General features: G+C 43.5%; 2 protein-coding genes across 6 annotated transcripts in view; one reads left to right on the top strand and one right to left on the bottom strand.

The window, feature by feature from the left end:
• The first annotated feature begins 135 nt into the window (after positions 1 to 135).
• On the top strand, positions 136 to 4737 carry slc25a51b (solute carrier family 25 member 51b). 4 transcript variants are annotated; one of them, XM_037077945.1, is made up of 4 exons: positions 149 to 284; positions 726 to 831; positions 1251 to 1304; positions 2086 to 4737. In XM_037077945.1, exon 4 carries the CDS (start codon positions 2159 to 2161, stop codon positions 3092 to 3094), a length of 936 nt encoding a protein of 311 aa, XP_036933840.1. In that variant the 5' UTR covers positions 149 to 284; positions 726 to 831; positions 1251 to 1304; positions 2086 to 2158; the 3' UTR covers positions 3095 to 4737. The 4 variants fall into 4 exon arrangements, with proteins under 4 accessions (XP_036933838.1, XP_036933840.1, XP_036933841.1 ...); XM_037077946.1 differs by lacking the exon at positions 1251 to 1304; XM_037077944.1 differs by lacking the exon at positions 726 to 831 and having other exon boundaries at positions 156 to 284.
• Positions 4738 to 5978: 1241 nt separating this feature from the next.
• The window catches only part of frmpd1b (FERM and PDZ domain containing 1b), a 31038-nt gene continuing 15883 nt past the window's right edge, over positions 5979 to 21133 (bottom strand). The window contains exons 5-17 of one of the 2 annotated variants that reach the window (XM_037078185.1): positions 20099 to 20201; positions 18333 to 18378; positions 17909 to 18013; positions 17623 to 17718; positions 15677 to 15802; positions 15017 to 15136; positions 14432 to 14565; positions 13470 to 13596; positions 13016 to 13108; positions 12550 to 12732; positions 11995 to 12196; positions 10840 to 11805; positions 5979 to 10657 (exon numbers count right to left, since the gene is read on the bottom strand). In XM_037078185.1, the coding sequence (XP_036934080.1) occupies positions 8037 to 10657; positions 10840 to 11805; positions 11995 to 12196; positions 12550 to 12732; positions 13016 to 13108; positions 13470 to 13596; positions 14432 to 14565; positions 15017 to 15136; positions 15677 to 15802; positions 17623 to 17718; positions 17909 to 18013; positions 18333 to 18378; positions 20099 to 20201 (4922 nt within the window). In that variant the 3' untranslated portion in view covers positions 5979 to 8036. The remainder of the gene's footprint in view (positions 10658 to 10839; positions 11806 to 11994; positions 12197 to 12549; positions 12733 to 13015; positions 13109 to 13469; positions 13597 to 14431; positions 14566 to 15016; positions 15137 to 15676; positions 15803 to 17622; positions 17719 to 17908; positions 18014 to 18332; positions 18379 to 20098; positions 20202 to 21133) is intronic. The other variant, XM_037078187.1, reaches the window with a different exon arrangement.

The raw sequence follows: 21133 nt of genomic DNA, 5'->3' as shown, positions 1-21133 counted from the left end.
AACAATTAAATCCGCAATAATTTCCACACACAAACTATCCACTATTAACATCGTGTTATAGATGTCAGTAAGTGTGAATGTGAAATAAGCTCTCTACACAGTCGTAGCCACAGCCATGTACTAGCAAATCTGTAGTAGTGCGCATGCGCTGGAGAAGCATTTCTGCTGGCAGTCACCTGCTTCTGTGGGGGCTGCAGACACGACCTACAGTTGTGCCCAGCTACCCTGAGAATAACTGCTATCCACCTGTCCGGGGACAGGACAGCGTCTGGTGTACACGGCAGGTAAAGACTAATTTATAAGCACGACGGCTTGACCAGCACTGTGCAACGCTCTTTTGCCTCTTGACATTCAGTTGCTGTCAACGAAGTCCCCAACCAATCATCAGTCAGCGTTCGTCCGATTTGACTCCGATCATGCTAACCCCTAGCATGCTAAGCAGACAAGTATTATGCTGGCGCATGCCGTCATTATATCTGACAGTGTTCTCGTGTCAGCCTTTCTTTACTTTAAACGTGAATTAGACTGACTGTTACTAGCATAATCCAGAAGGCCCAGTACTTAGCGCTGTTGAGCTAGCTGAATTGGCTAACCAGCCTAGCATGTTGGTGTCCAGCTACCGTGTTAACCTTAAATATGCTAGCCCGTCGGCGATTTGTTCATCTGTTAGCAAACTCGTCATGCAGCAACTATACTTACTTCTTGTCTTTGTTGTAATATAATAGTTAGCAAAGAGCAGGCCTATATGTCTGTGCCAGCCTACAGCTTGGAGGCATGTAAGGACAACAGGCGTGACACGACAAGACGAGTCTTAAGGAAGCAGCGCATAGAGTAAGGATTTAGTAATGGAACATTATCATTAAGTAACAGTGTTGTTGTGTTCTACTCAAATCTATTGATTTAGTAAAAGCATCCGTATCATGTCATGTTGTGATTGTTTTAAATTGTATTTTTTAATGTCATCTGACATTGGAAAAATTTGTACTTCCGGGTCTACAAATGGCTTCACTGACAATCACTTATAGCAAAATGAAAGAACATATCCATAAGCAGTCAAGTGCACTCTGTTAACCAACGTGTAATATGTCATTCACTATGAATATTGAAATTGTGCCTGTAAAACTCATCATAATGTTGGTGGTGATCAGATGTAGTTGTATGTTAAGGAATCACAATGGTAGCAGTGCAATAATGTATATATATTTTTTATACTATAGTTTTATTATATTTTCTTTTACATTTCTTGACAGGCTCTCAAAAGTTGTGGCATACTGATCCGCAACTGTCTAGGGATTTCTTGAGAGGTATTTTGGTTGACATGTTGTGACCTCTAATGACCTCATAGCTTCTCCACCCCTCTCTCCTCCGTGGTCTATGTTTAGACAACTCCTAGACAACATACTCAGTGTGATGAACTTTTTTTTTACTTTGGTAACACCTTGCTGTAACTCAAGCAGATTTGTTTTTGTATGTATGTGGTAGGGTGTGCCACTCGCACCTTTAATGCTTCAACAAAAGTAGAACTACATCAAAAGCTTAGTGCTAATGTAGAATACATGGGGCTTTGTAATGCACATTAAATAAATGGATCAGTGTCTTCTGCCGCTCATAGCTGTGCTCTCCTCCCCCATAACTAAGCTGACACTTATCAGTCCATTGAATTATGTAATAATGCTTATCAGTGGCCAGTTGGAGCAGCCTGGTTGTGCATGTTGAAATCAGGAGAAGGAGGTTAAACATTTCAGTCTGTTTAAGCCGACATGTAGCATGTACGGCCATTTAGTCTAGACCTCAACTTATTATTTAGATTTTAGACAATATATAGAATTTGACAAATTAATTGTATTGCCAAACATACTGGCAGATGTGCAAAAAGAAATTGTACTGCACAATACCCTAACCCTAACCCTAACCCTAACCCTTGTGTGATTGGGCCCAAATTGAATCCCATTTGTCCTTTTCGGTCATCACTGACTCACTCTCCCATCTCTGTCTCCCATACAGTCAAATGAAAGCAAAGTAAAATGTAAAAATAAGGTCATGAGGCTTGATTAGTATATCTGATCTTTCCTCTCTCTTTCTCAGTGTATATATTCCACAGAAGAGTGCAGTGCCAATGTGAAGTTGGAGGAACAGGCTGTGGAGCACTAAGCCTCCCATGGCTGTTAGCACCATGGACTCTAAGTCGGCCCAGACATCTCAGCCTCAGGCTGCCCTGACTAAAGGAGGCCACTCCCTGCTGCCTGCTGGGGTTCTGAGTGCCAAGCTGGGCAATCATGGGAGGCACTACGTCTGTGGCTCCATTGCAGCTTTTACCAACATTGTTGTGACCTTCCCCATCCAGAAGGTGCTGTTCCGCCAACAGCTGCATGGCGTGTCGGCCACTGAGGCAGTGCGGCAGCTCCAAAGAGACGGACTGAGGAATCTTTACCGGGGCTTGCTGCCTCCGCTACTCCAGAAGAGCACTACAGTGGCCATCATGTTTGGCCTGTATGAGGACTTCTCTAGAGTCTTACTAGACAGGGCCGTTTGCACCGGCGTGCCGGAGCTGGTTACCCGAAGCTTTGCTGCAGCGTTGGCAGGAACAACAGAGGCCTTACTGACTCCATTTGAGCGTGTACAGACTCTCCTACAAGACCATCGGCACTATGGGCGCTTCAATAACACAGCTCACACGTTCCGAACACTTTTGTCTGAGTATGGTGTCAGAGAGTGCTACCGTGGCCTTGTGCCCATACTCCTCCGTAACGGCCCAAGCAACGTGCTCTTCTTTGGGCTCCGCGGGCCCATCAAGGAGCAACTCCCAGAAGCCACTAGTCGAGCAGGTCACCTGGTTATTGATTTTGTTTGTGGAGGGTTGTTGGGGGCGGGCCTTGGCATCATGTTCTATCCATTAAATGTGGTAAAGTCCAGGGCTCAGTCACAGGTTGGTGGAGCCTTTCAACCTTGCAGGAAGGTGCTGCTAACAGTGTGGAGAGAAAGGGGTGGTAGTTTGGCCATGCTGTTCAGAGGGGCCCACCTCAACTACCACCGTTCACTCCTCTCCTGGGGGATCATTAATGCCACCTACGAGCTGTTATTGAAGATCATATGAGGGTGGGGGGTGGAGATGAGATGTAGAGAGATTGAGCATGTGTATATAAAGGGAAAAACCTGTATGGAGTGATACAACCCATTTGTGGAGAAGATAGGAAATTGTAAAGTAAAGCTGATGCACTTGCTGTCTGGCACTGCTTTTGGGATGCTGGAGTTTCCGTGACTGAAAGACAGCAATTAAGTTGCACTTCTGACTGGGGCCAACAGTTGGTGTAAGATAAAACTGCCATTGTTACTATTTACTGTTGTCAAGGTATTAATAACAAAACTCACGCTTTAGCCAATACGAAACTTGTGCCAGGGTCCAAATGAAATACCCCTATTTGCTCTATAATTCTAAAATGTAGGGAGCAAACAGATGCTTTCCTCCCACCATTTCAAGCAACGATTATATGTCTGGATTAAGTGTTTTGTGAGAGAAGCTTATTCTTCATGTGTGCTGTGGTGTGTCTTCTTGACAATGTCCATCTGCTTGTTCGACCAAGAGCACTTCCTCTGTGAGGCTGTTTTCTGCCAGTGAAACACTTTTGTACTTTTGAAATACAATAAGATACATTGGCAAGTAGAACTCTGGCTATTTCATTTCTCTTTATGCTCCATCTCCCACCTATTTAACCCATATGATGATGAGATCAGAACACTAATTCTTTAGAAATTATTAAAATGATCAAAATCTGTGTTGTTCATATTAGAAATACTGTCCAGCAGACACAGGCGGGCCATTTAAACAGGTAATCCTCACAAGATTGCAACTATATGTCTCAGCTTATTTTATGAAGTGCTACTGGCAGGGTGTATGTGTAATTTGAGTTCTGACAAGTGCCCATTGATGTATATGTGAGTAAAATATACATTTACACCAACTTCTTGTGTGTTTTTATGATTTTTTGGAAGGGAGACAAATTATATTGAATCTGTTCAAAGAAATAATCCCAGCTCTTTAATTTTTTAAAAATCCTTTTCCTGCTCCAGAAAAAGAACTTTGATATCTGACCTTGCACCGTCAATGCATTTGGTAATTTTTGGTTCATTTATTAACTATAAAACCAAATGCTCCTCAATGTTTGTTTCCTTTTCTATCAATTGTTTTATACATGTGTCTCTCTTCCTCTGCTCACTCTTGTGTATCTTTGCCTATCTCACGCTTGCGCTCCTCTCTGTCTGTAACATCTGTTGACATAATGGGCTCAGATTTCAAGCTCGAGTAGATGCAGTCACCACGCAGCAGCTCTTTTGCTGGGGACGACAGCCCAAAGAGGAAAGGCATGCTGCTCGGACACAGAGAGAGACTGAGCAGTAATGGTGCAGAGAGAAGAAGGGGGCAGAGGGTTATGTTCAGTGGCACAAAAAGCTCAAGCTGCCATGTAAATGAATCACTTAGCCTATTTTTCCAATTCTTTTCATTTTGACTGTCTGCAGTGTACCGTTTCTTGTGATCTTTTCAGGATTTTTCCTCTCCGAAAATAAGACTTTGTATTGAAAGAGGTTTTCTAAGTGGGGCTGCATCACTTACATGAGGTAATGCTGTTGATGAATGCAACTTCCCCTGAAGCACAAGTCACTGAATCACTATGAAAATGTCAAATTATCATATGCAACTGAAATGTTTCAACTCAATCCATTAAAATTGTTGACAGTGAACAGTCTGTTACGCTGGTGTTTACTAGGATTATTGATTTACTTTCACTTAATTCAGCAAAAAATATGGGTGTTTTACTTACATAATGGCACCCATACATTATGAAACCGAATGGTTTGTGAGTCCTCCTCCTAATGAAGGCTTTACAATAACCTGCCTCATCTACCATTCCTGCTCCTCCCTAAATATGCACCATAATCCCTTCTATGTAATCAATTGCACAGACATGCTTCACCCTTACAATGATGTATTGTAGTCAAACTGAACATACTGAGCACTGAGTCATAACGAAGGATGAACCAAACCCTTAGATAGTCTGTCAAGTTCAACACCTCTGTCTGCACTGCACTGTCAAACCATGTTTTGTACATGTGATACAGTGCTGAGCGCAACTTTCTAGATTACCGTGTCAAGAAGTCAGACTGCTGATAATGATCAGATTAAGGGCAATCTGCCATGGGGACTTTGGATCAGGCAGAGTTGAGCTGCTGTGGTCACAAAGCCTCTCCGCTCTCTCGCCAGTTCTTTTCACCCTCACACATGTCCTCATTACTATCACCTTGGAGGAAATCTTCGATTTTTACATTCTAATTCATTATTTAAGAATGCATTTTAATAGTAAGAGTGGATACGTTCCTCTAACTCTGCTGGCTCTCTAAATAATTTAGAGACATTCCCTGTACCAAACGAAAAAAATAGAGAGAAAGGAGGCCTCCGTGCTACATAAATAGATAAACACTGCCTTCGTGGAAGTACAGCCACTCGGTACTGGGAAAGGAATCCCACAGTAATCCTCATTAATTGTGTTAGTTGTTTAGTGAAAGTGCAAATTGAGGCTACTTAGACTCCAGAGGTGTACGTTCAGATCTTCATTTTCTGTGCTGATGTTTGGGTTTAATGTTAGGTCAGGCTGGTAAAGTTTAAGTGTAACTCCAATTTTACACATTAAAGTGTGTTTATAGGTCACATAGTTCATATTACTGCATATGTGAAAAAAGTAGCCTTTCGTGGCTCCAGACGAAGCTGCATGTTGTCTGATACATTCCACCAGTGATATCACTCAATGGCAAGGTTGCATTGTTGGTAATGGAGGTGCCGGGTTCTGAAAAGAAGAAATCCCTGGTGCTGCTGTATCGATTTTCACCCAATAGACAATATTTAGGTTATTTAGCGTACATGATCTGGAAGTTGATACATGAAATGAGTTGATAACTAGTCTGTGGACAATGTTAAGGTCAATGTGTAATTTTATTCCCAAACAATAAATGTTCTTGGTACATCAACTTCAATGCATGTGGGTACGGAAAAAGTGAATGCTTATGAAGAAAAACACGCTGTCCTCTTTGAAATGTCGGTAGAACTTTTACCATACAGAAATAAAACAAATAGGTGACACAGGCACTCGTCCCTGTTCGGGCCTGCTTGATGATCTAGAGATGCTCCTGAGACATAAAGTATGTCTTAATGTTAGTGCTTTGATGGACACTGCAACTAAATTATCTTCATAGCATCTGGAAGCTCTGAAATCTCACAAAAGAGTTCTGCCTTCTTATTTTATTTTTTTTAAGCATGGCCACCTTGACAAAACCTTGCTCAATAATCAATTTGGTAGATTCAATCTACCATCTATTGCCAAACACTTCAGCTAATCCCTTTATTATATTTGTATAAGCAACTGTTGACTGATTCCGCTTAATTGCTTTTTGTTTTAATCGAAGGCGGCTCAAACAAATCCTCTGAACCGAATCTCTCATTAAATGTGGTGACATCAAGTGATATGGACGAGCTAGTGAACACTGTACATCAGCAAACTGATCAAGCAATGTAATCCTTTTTACTGACAATTCACAGACATCAGTATAGACAGGAGTCTTTACATAGACAAAAATGCTAATACCATGCAACTCTGCAGAACGTTGCAATCCATAATGCAGTAAGTTTTCCCGAAACAAGACAAAGGCCAACATTCCAAACAAAGAAAGCACCCATTATATTCAGACAAACATAATGCAGCTATTGTTGTTTTTAATGTTAGCACAAAAAAACAAGAATACAGTGTGTGGGGTGGTGGGGAGTTTATGTTTGCATAGCCATAAACTAAGGTAGAGACAGAATAGGAGACAAAGATATAATGTATATCTACACTTCTGACCCCATCATACAGCAGTCAGTCCATCTGTCAGTCAGTATGTTGTTAATAACGTGGTGTGCCCAAAAAGGAAACCGTAGTGGGGAACAGTTGTGGCTCAGTGTTTTAAGACTTTGGATCTTTGCTACATCTGGACATAGTTTAACAGTCACCCTTGTGCCGAGTCAAAAACTTTTTTTTAACTACATAAATAAGGTCCCCAGTTTTGCTCCCTGGGCCTCATCCACACATTCCCAGAAAATATATCGTACTGTATATGTAATGTCCTTTGGATGAAAACTAGATTAATGTTATAATACTGCATACATTTGGGTAATGGGAGTATTTCCAAGAAGCATTCACTCAAAGTCAGTCAGGACTTGGGGAGAGGGTAGAAAAAACACTTTACACAAGGTTATGTGTCTCATAAAAAGGTGCAATCTGTAACAGTCAAAAGTGCTCTCCCTGCTTTGTAATGGTATAGTTGTGTATCCCATTAATATGTGACTGTAATGTTGAAAAACTAAATCCTTAAAAAGCTGCGGTCCCTGCACATATAAAACAAATCAGTTAATAACTGTATTTTTGCAAGTGTGATAAAGTATATTTTTCAGTATTTTGTCAGTAAAATGTACTGTCATACTAAACTTGATAAATGACAATTTACAGATTACACCTTGTAGAGTGGAGAAATCTTTAAAGCAGCGAAAGATAACATAATACTGTCTCAAAGAGAAGGAAAAATAAAAATTCCAGTGACATCCATAGTTTTTTTTTTCACCAGAGACCTGCACATCACAGACCATGGTGCAAATATTGTAAAAATAAATACATAAATACATAAACGGGTAATCCATCCTTACATACATACACATATTGTATCATAAAATAAGAGAATTATAAGATAATTATAAAATTCATATGTACACAATGCATAGTCCATATGCGTCCAAGAAGAGGCCAAACAACGACGTTTCCTCTCTTCGTTTAGGGTTCTGTTTGGTGTATGTGTTTTCCATGTGGGTTTGTGTAATGTGGGTTGAAGTTTGTGTGCTGTGGTGTGCATGGCACTTACTGTACAAGAACACAGGGGTTACACACCAGATCACTCTGTGCTGTTTCATTTTGTCTCACCTCGAGCCAGTGGGCAATTAGTAGGTAAAAGTTCACAGATCAAAAGTTGAGAGGGACGTGTCCAGGCGTGTCCGAGGTGTCTAGTGTGTGTGTCCGGAAGAGCTGTGTGAGTGCGAATACAGAGGAGATGAGCACAGTGCAGCGCTTGGCGAGTAGCCTCACCCCATCACTCTCCCCATGACCCTGTCCAGACCCAGCGAGGCCCACACTCTTACTTCCAGCACCAGTTCCAGCTGTCTCAACAGCCCCAACAAACTCCCGGTACAGACCCACTATCTCCTTTAGCTTGTCCATGGGTTCCTCGCTGTCATCGTCCTCGTCTCTGTGGTCCAGATTCACATTATGGCAGATTTCACAACCAGGGCAAGGGTTTGTACGCAGGCAAGCTGCTGACAACTGAACCAGGGCACTGAAGCTGTTAGATAATGAACGCAGGGCTTCATCAGGAGCCCAGCCTACACGTGTGGCCCGCTGACACCCAGATGCCAATCGTCGAGCCTCTGCCTGGAGAAGACTCCTTTCGGCCTCTGTCATAGTGGCAGTGCTTGTCCCACTACAAGTCGGACTGGGTGTTGGGGTAGTACTGCCTACCGTTCCATTGTGATTTAGATCAGGCCCTACTTTTGTGCCTGTAATATCCTGCTTTGAGTCTTGACATGATGTTTGTTGGGGTTGTTCAAGCACTCCCCTCTCTAAGACTAGCAGAAGTTGGTCTATATCTTGACGTAGGGAAGCAAAACCTCCTTTCAGCCCGCCATAATTCTTGTTTGTAAGTGAACGAAGAGGACAACCAAGTGAGACTGTGGGGGAAACCGGACATGAAACTAAGGGACTGAGTTCAGAGGAGGCGGTGGAGAAGGTAGAGAGTGGACGGGGGTTGTCCTTGAGCAGCGACAGAATATTGGGGTTTGGAGGGGGTGTTGTAGGAGGGGGTGTTGTAGGAGTGGGTGTTGTAGGAGAAGATATAGGTGCGGGTCGTGTAGGTTTGGGCCGCGTACGGCGGGAGAACTCGTAAACAGTAAGCTCCTCATCAAAGCTGACACCGTCCTCAGTGTCTCCACTGAAACAGTTAGCATAAACAGTGCGGCAGCCACAAGCCTCCCGGTGTTGCTGTGGAGGAGTAGTATCTGCGAGTGATGAGGTTGGTGAGTCACCTCCGATTTGCATGTTGGTCACACCTCCCAACCCCACTGCAGAATGGGACCGTGACTGAGGCTGCTCTGATGAAACACTACCTCGGTGTACGCTATGGTCTTTAAAACTCAAATTAGGGTGGGAGCCATTTGTCCCATTAGCCTTTTTCATGTGTGAGGTCACATCCTGTGCCTCTTTAATGGTGGCTATGACAACCTCAGCTCCATCCTCTAAAATGTTCTCTTTCCCTCCTGATCCTGATTTTGAGGGCAAAGTCGTCTCTTTTTCCTTGACAGGGGTTTTGTTTAAATCTGACAAGCCACTGGCAACAGATAAACCAGAGCCGAATCCTGACGTGTCTCCATTGATAGAGCTAGTAGAGGGATAATCCAGAGTTCCCAAAATCTCCTGGGAACGCGTCATGTACCAAGGCAGAGCCTGGATCTTCCCTCTCAGGGCAGAAGCTGGTAGTCTGCCTCCCAGGCTAGAAGAGCTGGTCCTCAGATCTGATCCTGATCCAGATCTTCCAGGTTCTCTCTTTTCTAGGCCCCCGACACCTGTGGAGTTGGTTGAGGTGAGGGAGGTGGTAAGCGTGAGAGGTGCATCTGTATTTTTGGGTGACAGGCTTTCATGACTCAGAGAGACCCTCCTGGGTCCTGACTGGACGCTGCCATTGCGGCTGCTCCAAGGTAGAATTCCATTTGGTGGACTAATGCCATCTTTAAAGATCCCTTTGCTTGGATCAGTTGGGGAAACAGGAGAGCTAGCAGGTAGTGACAAGGGATGGAAATTGATGGGAGAAGTGGGTTTGGGGGGCACTGGAGGGGGAACAGATAGCTTTGAACCTGAATTAGAGCGCGGGATAGTGGGTAGATTTGGTGGCTTTTTTGAGGGTAGTGCAGTCCCATTGCTTTTCCCCTCAACTTTAGGAGTTTCCTTTTCATCAGGGTTGTATGATTTATTATTGGAAACAACGTGCGCTCCATTGTCTTTCGTCAGATCTTTACTCTGTTTTGTGCTGTTTTCCTGCCATTTTGCCTTTTCCTCAGTTTCTGGTGTTGTACTGGGTGATGGCTGTTTGCTGCACCTCACTGCTGTGATCAGAGGTGAAGACAGAGGGAGTCCACCTGCCCCAGATGTGACAGACTTAAACTCCATGGTGTCTGGCTCCATTTCCAGGAGTTCAGAGGACATACGGCCAGAGGCATCCCCGTTGCAGTGGGCATATGATTTCCCATGCTGTGGGGATTTGGGAGGAATGATCTGAGGTTTGGGAGGCAGCTGGGGCTTGGGTGCCAGTGGTGGTTTGACCTTAACTTCAGGTTTCTGAAATTGCTTTGTTGGACTTGACTGTTGGTTGGTAAGTTGATTTGGGGGGCCTTTAAGTTTCTCCAGTTCCTTCTTGATTTTATGGGACTGGGCTTTATTGGCAAAGGGGGAGGACAGCTCTTTTCCTGGTAGACCTGGAAGACCATTCCAGGTTCCACTCAACCGATTAGCATTTCGCCGGTCAGCCAGCTCAGCGTCTGTGAGAGACAGAGACAAATCAACAGAAAAGAAGGAGAGAGACATCAGCTGATTTATACAAACGTAATCATATTAATGTCTTTGTGAGCTAAACATGCTGCCATAGACAAAGTGTCTTAAAGGGAACGTGACAAGGATCTTATTCATCTGCAAATTCAGAACAAACAAGCTCTTAACAAACCTGATAGATCAGGAACTGGGGGAGTAAATCTCTCCTGTGCATCGAAAAACTCATCCTCGGACTCTGAGACAGCGTCTTTGACAAACAGAGGTGGTTTAGGGTTTGGTGAAGGTGTCAGGAATAGACCCTCTTCGTCCCTGGAGAGGCGCTGCTCAGCCTGTCCAGCTTTGTTCGCAGGAATTGAACTGATCCTCATTGGGACTTTGGGAGGGGTCTTTTTCTTTCTTTTAATGGGTGATCTATCAAAGGGTATGCTGTCAATCATTCTCAAATCTCTTGAACTAGGGATCTTAGAAATTCGCCTAAGTTCCTCCACTCCACGATCTTCCTCGTCATCATCATCATCATCATCGTTGTCATCATCGCTAGTGGCCTCAGGCGGGCTCGGGAGAAAATCAGCCTTGGAGAGCTCAGCAAAGCAAAGGCAAGAGTTGTCATTGCCACGGTAATTGAGGTTGGTGGGTCGCAGGGGCCCTTGATGGCGTTTCGGCTCCAGGAGGTAGGGGTGGTGGACATCCAAGCTCGGTAGATCCTCACTTGTGCGTGGTCCACGACGAGATGTGGCCTTGGCTGAAGCACTGCTGTCCTCCAGGGCAGCACTCAATGAGCCACTAGACAAGCTGGAGAAGCTGCTGGTGACCCGTGGGTCAGTGTGGTACCAGCTGGTCTCCAAGTTCATTTCTTCATCCATAATGCTAAATTTACGCATACCACTTCCTGTTGCTCCTCCTTCCTCTTCACCCTCATTTTCCTTACCTTCTGTTGTCACTATTATCTTCACTTCCTGTTTGCCCTTGTGCTCCTCTCTCTCTTTTCTTTCTTCCTCTCTCCTTTTTTCTTCCTCCTCCCTCCTTCTTTCTTCCCAGTCCTGACTTGCTGGGTCTGGACGTTTGTAATTCTGAGAATCCATTGGGTCATCCTCATCTGTTGAGTCATCGGAGTCACTACAGCAGCGAGACACATAACCTAATAACACCAACACCAGACAAGCATCACAAAAAAATTGTTAGTCCATTATTAGAGCAGAGTAAAGTTTAAAATATGATGGTCTATGGCTTTTCTAACCGTACCCATACTGGCTGGTGATGTAAAATATGTCTATAAAAAGGCCAGAGCCAGAAAGTTATAATTTAAAGTGAAACAACTCTTGCTCACTTGATAGGGATTCATAGCACACGCCCTCTATTACGGCGAACCTTCCACACACACCTTCTTCAGCAGGAATCCGGTGCACCCTCACTTTTGGGCGCCCCAGACGGAAGACACTGACAGTGGGATCCACCAGGAGTTTGTAGTAGCCTCCCAGTAGACACCCTAAGTCTTTGGCTGCCAGAGAGTCCATCAGTAAGGCAAATGGCTGAGAGGGGGAGGGCAAGGCAGAAGATAAGGTAAAGCGGTAGTGATTAAAGCCAAAGGGTAAGGGAGAAAAGGCGAAGGAGTGGGAGAAAGAGGGACAGAGAGTCACCTTTGAGTCCAGAGAATAAGCTTTAAATAGCTGCCACACACCCCCTTGGGCTGTATGCTGTTTGTGTATTGGAGGAGAAATAATTGACCTATATTTACTCTAGCATGAGCTTTGGTGCAAATGTGGTGCGGTGAGTGAATAGCAATTTTTCCATATCTGTGTCAGTGTATAAGTGCCCTCACATTTATGAATAATAGAGACCAGTATCTTGATGACCATGTGCATGAATCCAATGACTTCCATACCTTCATGTCGTGCAGTGAGATGCGCAGTAGGCTGACTTTGTCCGACTCCGACAGCAACTCCACTCGGCTGATGCTGCTGAACTCCACAAGTGTAGAAATCACGTTGAGCTTGTGGTTGATGACTTGACTCATCCCATACTTGGCTCCCACCAGCAGGCTGACTAACACCTCCCTGTCCTGAAGCTAAAAAGAGGAGGCAAGAGCGAGGAAGCAACACGTCAGAATAAAAGAGGAGATATGTGTTGAATTATGACATGATAGCAAAAACCCAAGACCTAAGCAAGACACAAATACAGTGAACACGGGAAAAAGGAAGGAAAAAGACAAATGCAAGAAGTGTATAACAAAAGAACATGAGGAAATAAAGTACAAAATGAAATAAGAAATGCCTGAACTTAAGACCCAGAACCATGACATTAAATGGTTTATGGTGCATGCTTTAGCACATCAGGCTCCTAACACTTACCATCATTGTGGCCGTATATGATCGTCCCCCGTATGAAATGAGCTCTCCCAACTGAGTGAGGTAGGCCAGCCGAGCCTGAGTTGCAGAAATGACCTACGCCAAGGTGGACGTGGAGAAGAAAAAAATGAGAACAGAGCGCAGATGAGGAATGAAAGAAAACCAGGAGGAATGTCCTGGTTGAGTTGCTGACCAAAACAATGCTCTCCATGGAGAAATATGTTCCAGAAGCACTGTCCAAGCCCAAGTCCTGCTATTTCCTTTTTAATTACCCTCCCACCATCTATCTGTCTCCCAACCTGCTGTCACTTCATACACCACTTTAAACCACACAGAGATTAGCAGCCACAGTAAGTGTCAGCTAAAAAACACCCTAAAGCAACTACTAAACTGACACTATCTATTCCTTTTACGCATCTCAATGCTTCCTTCCACTCATCCATCAGTCTGTTTCTACCTTCTGGCGTGGCTCTAGCAGGGACTGAATCTTTTTCAGGTGGTAGCTAATGGCTTTCCTCAGGTCCTTCTCCCTCATGTTGCCCAGCAGCGTGGGAGAGATGAAGCTGTCAAGGCCAAACTCCTTCCTGTCATCATCACACACACACACACACACACACACACAGAGGGATGAAAGAAGAACACTGTTACCTCAATGCCAACTAAAGCAGAAACTGAAATTGAACAAAGCTGGACTCCCACATGCGCTTTACACTTGATTTAGTTAGATAACATGATCTGGCAAATCCGTCTTTCCTGGCTTTAAGCTATTACTGTCCTATGAGGAAGCAGCAGCTACCAACGTGGTTTGGATATTTTGTCTTTTAATGTTGTATTTTTTTTCCCACAGCTGCGACTAGATGTTACTGTCAGCCATACTGTATTTTAATTGAATGCCCCTTGTGAGTGTAACTGTAACCACGACTCCATCAACCGAGTTAATGTGAGGTGAAAAAAAAGCTTGCGCCTGCATTACACAGAGTATTAATGACTGCAATGATGTACACACATAACCATATCAATCAATCACGGGGGCGTCAGTGAAATGATCATCAGGGAAATTGAATTGCGCATACAGTTTGTGTTTGTGCATTTATAGCTTTGAATTGTTAAAGAGAGAGACAGAAAGAGGCAAAGTTCGAAAAACACATTGAGAAACTTTTGCACCAAACACGGGAAATTTGATAAACACACCTCTATGAACAGACACAAAACCTTTTTCAATCACATTAATAGATTAGGGCATTCAGCGTGCACCCTTATCCCCCACAAATTACAGTGATTGCAGCAGTACTACAAGCTTGAACCTCTAGATGGTCAAAATCCCACAAAACCTCTAATGAGGAGTGCTGGGGTCAGGGTAGAAGTGTCCTACCAGTGTGACCCTTAAGCGACATGCGCACACAAACACATATGACTCACGTAATACTCTTGATCGAGGCTCTGGTCTGTCCACAACTATCAAGTCTCTCGTGCATGTGCAGGGCAGCCAGGCGGAGGGCAGTGTTACACTTCATCTCTACTGCAAAACGCTCCTGCAGCACGTCCCCGACGCTCTGGAAGCAAACACAGTCACAGCATGATGCAAACGCTTTCACAATATGGCAAACATACCATTGCACGACTGACCAGAGCAGCGTATTTTTACTCTTATAATATACCAACAGACATCATGTCAGAAAAAAAAAAATACACATACACATATCTTTATAAGTAAACCAACACTGAGACACCCAAGCTGCCATTTATGAGGTAAAAACAAACACAACAGGAAGCAAAAACTCCACAGAGAACAATAAATCAACATGACATAAGTGGCACTCCCAGCAGATGTATTTTTGTAATGTTATTTGGAGCACACTAGAGAAAGTTGCTAGACGTACAGCAATGAATATACGACTACATTTTTACATATTCAACATATGAACATTAAGACTTATTCTGCACACGTAAATAAGGAGAAAAGGGTCAGATTGAGGTCGAACAAGACAAATTAGCTTCTCTAACCTGTAGATAGAGGTACTCAAAGGCAGAAGGGTCATCCTGCAGCAGGTCTGTGGGGTCTCTGGGGATGAAACACACCCTGAACAGACATCTGTAGTCGTGGGAGTCTTTTTTCTGCACCACCTGGAGAAGACACAAAATTAGACGTGTAAAGACAAACACAAGCTCTAAATGTAAAGACAACAGCAATCTACATTATACATAATATTATTGTTGGAAAAAACACCCAAAAGTCTCACTTGAGTGAAAGTAAATTTTACATATATTTATGTGTATGTATACTATGGGTCAACCACTTATCGCCCTGATTATTTGATCTGTTATTCAGCATTTTTCTGAATATGAGAATTAGTGTTTCTTTAATCCGACTACGGAAAAGTTAAATTAATTTTAAAATTGTCTACTTTGGCTCCTAGGTAATCTGAAAAGTAACTAGTAACTAAAGTTATCAAATTAAGTAAAAGTAGAGTTTTTGTCAACAAATGGGCTGGAAGTATATCATAAGTATCAGAAATGGAAATACTCAAGTAAAGTACATGAAAATTGTACATAAGTACAGTAATGAGTAAATGTACTGAGTTGCATTCCATCACCTCCTGATATAGACAGCCATAAACGCATAAAAGCTATTGTTTTGTTTTTGTGTGGATTTGTTTTCTTCACCTTCTGTATGAGCTCGTCTTCGTGCAGCAGCACTAGTTTGGTGATGCTGTACTGTTGCTCTAGCACCAGGGCAAAGTACTCGATGGCCCGGATGGACAGTTTATCCTTCAGAGTCAGAACAATGTCCTGGAATGGAGAAAGACCAACAGTTCAGACCCACTTAGACAAACAAGTTTCATCCCAGGCTGCTGACGGCTGATGGTCAAGCCTGGGTATACAAACTGAAATACACCTACAAAATCTACATTAACGGTAATAACATGCTCATGAAAACGACCACTGGTGCGTTACTAGACCGATGATCTACCTCCTATCTCATCATGATGACTGCATCTCTCTGACTGCACATCCACAACTGGACTGAAGAGGCGACACTTCACTGCAATCCAGATCTGTCCTCCTAACAAATAGCTGTGAGTCACTGCGTCCTCTTCCTCATCACTTGTTAATGTTTCATAACGTCCTCCCCCAGAAAGCACATTATATAATTAATACTTTTTTTTTTGCATTATTCCACCATTGAGAACAGCTAAGAGCAGCCTACCCACACTCTGACGCTCATGGGAAATCACACCATAATTTTGGCATGCTTAATTGCAAAATACACCCACTTCTTTCAAGGAAGCCTTCCAGTAGAACAACTTTCTTTCTGGTCTCATAATACTGAGAAAGTGAGGGGGTCAAAGAACAGCCATAAGAGTGAAGCAACATCACTTATCTATGAATCTGAAGTCTTGATTCAATCTATTTGTTGCTTACTGCTATTAAGATAGGTGCATTTGGCGTATTCAGCTTGTCATATAAATAAACGTCCCTAGTCTCTTCTCATTGGCTTTCATAGAGCACAAGAGTATTGACAAACACATCAGCCACCCAAGAATGATGCTGCTGCCTCTCAGGCCAAGCAGTAACAAGATGCATCATCAGATTACCCGTCCTGCATTCATGATTCATCAGAAGTGACACAGTTAATGTTATCAGCCCACATCCAGTCCAAACATTCTTATGATAGGTTAGAATTAGTGGTAAAATGTCCGCTCTCTTCTCAGATTTAAACACACAGCCCGTCCCCTCAACCACTAGGGGTCTCTCGATGGAAACAATGGAAAGAAAAGGCGTAGATTAATGTTGTTTTGAAACAGTGTGGGATCATGGGAGTTGTTTTTCGCCACTGTTAAACAACCAAACTTGCAGATAACGATCAGTTTAATTGATGATCTTCCTTCCTCACTCTCTGATCTATTACCTGATGTTGCCCCAGTAGTCATAGCGAAAGGTGACCAAATGAAACGCACCTTGACTTCTCTTTACTTCTAGCCATTTTTAAACATCTAAAGCTGGAGTTCGCTGAACGAGTCACTCGCTGCTTCTACTTCTACTCGTTCTTTGGGTCGGTCGCTGTGTGCTTAGTGCGACTGGGCTATTAAGCTACTGTCATCTCTACTCATACCCAACTACCTCATGTCTCACTCACATGTAAGAAAACCTCCAATATTATCATAATGACCACAAACATCAAACATGGCTTTTGCGGAACTTAACACTGTCAAGCAAGCATGTTGCTAGCATTGTGTAATTTGGCTGCACTTTCTCTGCCATTCTTGTGGCACTAGCTTGATAATAGCTTTAGCTATGCATCCACCAGGCTCTGTGGAAGAGTCTATTCACGCAACATGAGTGTAGGAAGGCAAGCGGGTACATAGTAGTAGAATAGTCGTCCAATGTTTCTGGACCTAGTGAAAACTGGATGGGCTTGTCAGAGACCTGCAGCAGCTGCAGCTTTTTCATTTTATTTGTCAGAGCATTTTATTTATTGTCTGCTGTCGGGATGTTGAGAGAGTTTCTATGAATATAACAAAGCTTCTAGAGTTACTGACCAGTCGTAACCTAAAATGCAGAATGTCATGTGTTACATCTTAAATATCAAAAGCATGTTGAATACATACCTTGACAGTGGTGGTATTGTCAAACTTGAAGGCCTTCGTCTGTCCGTTCTCTAAATAAACTTTCAGGACATTGGGCAGGAAGAGAAGAGAGTTTCCCTGGTGGAGAGAAGTGAGAGATATTGTTGTGGCAAGACAGCAATCGACATCAAAGAAGGAAAGATAAATTAGGAAAAGGCCGCGTGACAGCTTAGAAAGAAAATAAGACCAAGTAAAGACTCATCGAAAGTGTGAGCGATCCAGAAATGAGAGTGACTCATCAGCGGCTCACAACAGCTTTCACTCCCACCTGAGTGTGCCCGTTGACCACCACCTCCTCTGCGAAGCGCACTTTAACTGGATTACTCCTCAGACGAGCTCTCTTCTCTGCCGACATGATGGACGACTTGGGGTTCTGCAACGAGAAGGCGCACACCGGCTCCATTATGTGAGGCAGCGCCGCGGATCAAGGCACGCACACACTTGTTGAGGCTCAAAGTGCGACAACACAGTTAATCCAACAAACTCTGAGACACAGCTGTAATCAAACACACATGCTTGCACTGGCACAACACAATCTGACAGCGATGTGAAGACAGTTAATCCTGTCAGAAGATGTGGGCTTACAGTCACATGCTTGGGAAACACACAGAAGAGCCTGTGCAGTATTTAAATGAAGAATGGCATCATCAATGTGTGTTAAGGGGTGGTCACCAGTGTCTCTTTGTACTCACTGTCATGTGCCGCAGGATAGTCACATTGATACAATCCTCCAGTTCCCTGCACGGAGAAAAAAACACACACACACATAAACACAAGTGCTAAAACAAACAAACACACACACACAGAGATCATTATCCTTCCGTCTGCTGTCAAGTAAACACTTTCTCCTCTAACCTTTGCAATTAACTTGCTAAGCCTTTCTCACTCTCACACACACACGCTCAGAAATACATTAAACAACTGTGACAGTGCATTGAGTCACTGGACAGACTGGACGCACTGGCGGTATGAATCTAGTAACAAATGAAGTTGTCAGCACTGTCAAATAAGTATTCAATAAAAAAAACTGACATCTTTCAGCACTTGGCCTTTTTCAGCCTTGCTTCATCTATCTGTCTGTTTGTGATTTTACGGTCTGCACCCATTAAACTTATAGGACTTTCAAGTTGAGCACGCCTTCTTTCTCTCTGTGTGATTAATATGGAGCCAGTCCTAGTAACTGAACTGGTTTCTCATCATCCACACCCACAATTTAAAGCCTTGTATTTTATAACGATGGTTTGCAGTGATTTATCTTACCAACCTTTTAGCCAAAATATGGATATCATTAAAAGTGCTTTAAGCATTTTTTTTTTCTTTTAAAAATAGGTGTTTAATAGCTATACATCCCAACAGTAATCACTGTTTTTGCATGTTTGGTCAGTAACCCATGTCAGCAGTAAAAGAGAAACAACACTTTCTTGTATCCCTGCCCAGTTTATCCAATCAGGGCAGAGACAGTCCTGTCTGCTCCTGAACACACAGGCAGCAGGATCCCCCTGTTCTAGTAACCTACTCCAACTGTAGCGGAGCATGGATGGGCCTAATCTCGAACAGTTTTAGGCTATGTTGTTGCATAACTTTGCAGATAAATGCTACTGTTAAAGGGGCAACATGTAAGAACGCGGTTGAAAACATCCAAAAATTCAATACATTTATCAACAGAATGTGATGACATGACAGACATCTGTGTCACAGATTTTCACTACACGATAATCATGGCCAAAATAATTCATGACAACAGTACAGATATCTACTTGGGTAGAGATTCTCGCTCTTGTCTTGTCATCTCTCCCATCATGATTTTATGCCACCATGGTGGTAGCTGGGGTAGTACCTAACTAGCTAGTTACTGCATCTTTTTCATCTGTTCTCTGTTATACGGTGAGTGGCAACAAGCACTAAGGGCCATTACCACCATGACAAAGTGAGAATAAGAAAATGACTAAAGCAACTCTGGATTATTGACATAATATTACATACCATGTGTCATCATTAACACAATATCAATATCTTATTTCTGGTATATCTTGACACCCCACTGTGTATTATGTTGAAGAGATATCTACTGAGGTTAGCATGTTATCCAGCTATCCCAGTCCAAAGCTCCCCTGCTAGCGGTGTAAGCAGAAACACTTCCCTGGTGATCCAAGCTCACAGTCTGTCCCACTAGCTGCATGGCTAACTGAGAAAACTATGTAACAGCAGCAATGGTTAGCAGCAGTTAGCTGTTAGAATGATACACTGGCCCCTACTGTATTTGTTTTGAGCATGGGTTCGACAGGGTGCCAATCGTGTTTCATCTTTAAAACCTTTAAATGAACTGGTTGAATGTATTTATTTTGTCTTAAAGAGGCGTCTGAGCTACATACTCATAGTTTATTATTTATTCATTATATTCTGAATGTCGCCTTGTTTTACATGTGGTGACAGAGATAGATGGATGGTTTGTTCTCACCTTAAGACGTTTTCCACTTGCTCGTCGCCCAGATCCTCCAGCACTGTATCATTAATCTGCAGCACCTGGTCCCCTGGGTACAGAATCCCATCTGCAGGACTCCCTACATGCAGACACACACACACACACACACACACACACACACACACACAATGAAAACAGTGAGCGCTTGCATAAAATAAAAACCCAGCTGCACACGTGGGCTTGCACTTTCTGTACGGATAAAGAGAGATGTACACACAGATATAGACACACACACACACACACACACACACACACACACACACACACACACACACACACACACACACACACACGCACGCACACACATACACACATCCATGCACGTCCACACACACACACAATGACACATATGCTTATTCAACATGGCTGACTCATCAGTGTTCGGCTGAGCTCTCCAGGACGTGAGGGGTTACAGTTATTCTGGGTCTCATCCAGTTCGGCTCCGCTCTGCTTTCTCTAGTTATATTTATACTCATTTGTCTTCAGGCGAGAGAGCACGACTGAGGCGCAGCAGTTTCAGCTTACTCTAACATACTCTCTCTCTCACACACACACACACACACACACACACACACACACACACACAGACATATACATAAACATACTGAGTGTATGTATGCACAAACACACCCATGCAGGCACATTTTCACACACCCCGTCTGCCTGGCAAAGCCTGTCCCTGATTTCTGACCCACTGACGGCATCCCAAACTGCTTTGCAAGCTTGCACGCAAGCACGCACATGCTCAACACACATGCCGGCTACACATGCACACATTCTCTCTCTCCTGCCAGACAAGCAAACCCCTCCACCCTCCTACCCCTGCCACCCCCCCATCGAGCTTTCATGTCAACTCTGCCAATGTCCTGATCTTTGCGGTATTTCATGCTCCCTCCCTTCCTCCCTCCTCTTTCTTTCTCTTTCCTTCTTCCTCATCCACCAATTTCCCTTCCACATTCAACCTCCACACCGCCAGAGCATCGCTGACTCCTCCCACACGCAATGGTGTCA

Source organism: Acanthopagrus latus, chromosome 18 (assembly GCF_904848185.1).
Source record: "Acanthopagrus latus isolate v.2019 chromosome 18, fAcaLat1.1, whole genome shotgun sequence".
Classification (NCBI taxonomy): Eukaryota; Metazoa; Chordata; class Actinopteri; order Spariformes; family Sparidae; genus Acanthopagrus; species Acanthopagrus latus.
The sequence above is the reverse complement of the archived record's forward strand: the minus strand, read 5'-3'. Positions and strand labels throughout refer to the sequence as shown.

What these genes read in the sequence shown, in the direction of transcription:
- slc25a51b (XM_037077943.1), top strand. Translation starts at nt 2,159, where the DNA reads ATGGCTGTTAGCACCATGGACTCTAAGTCGGCCCAGACATCTCAGCCT.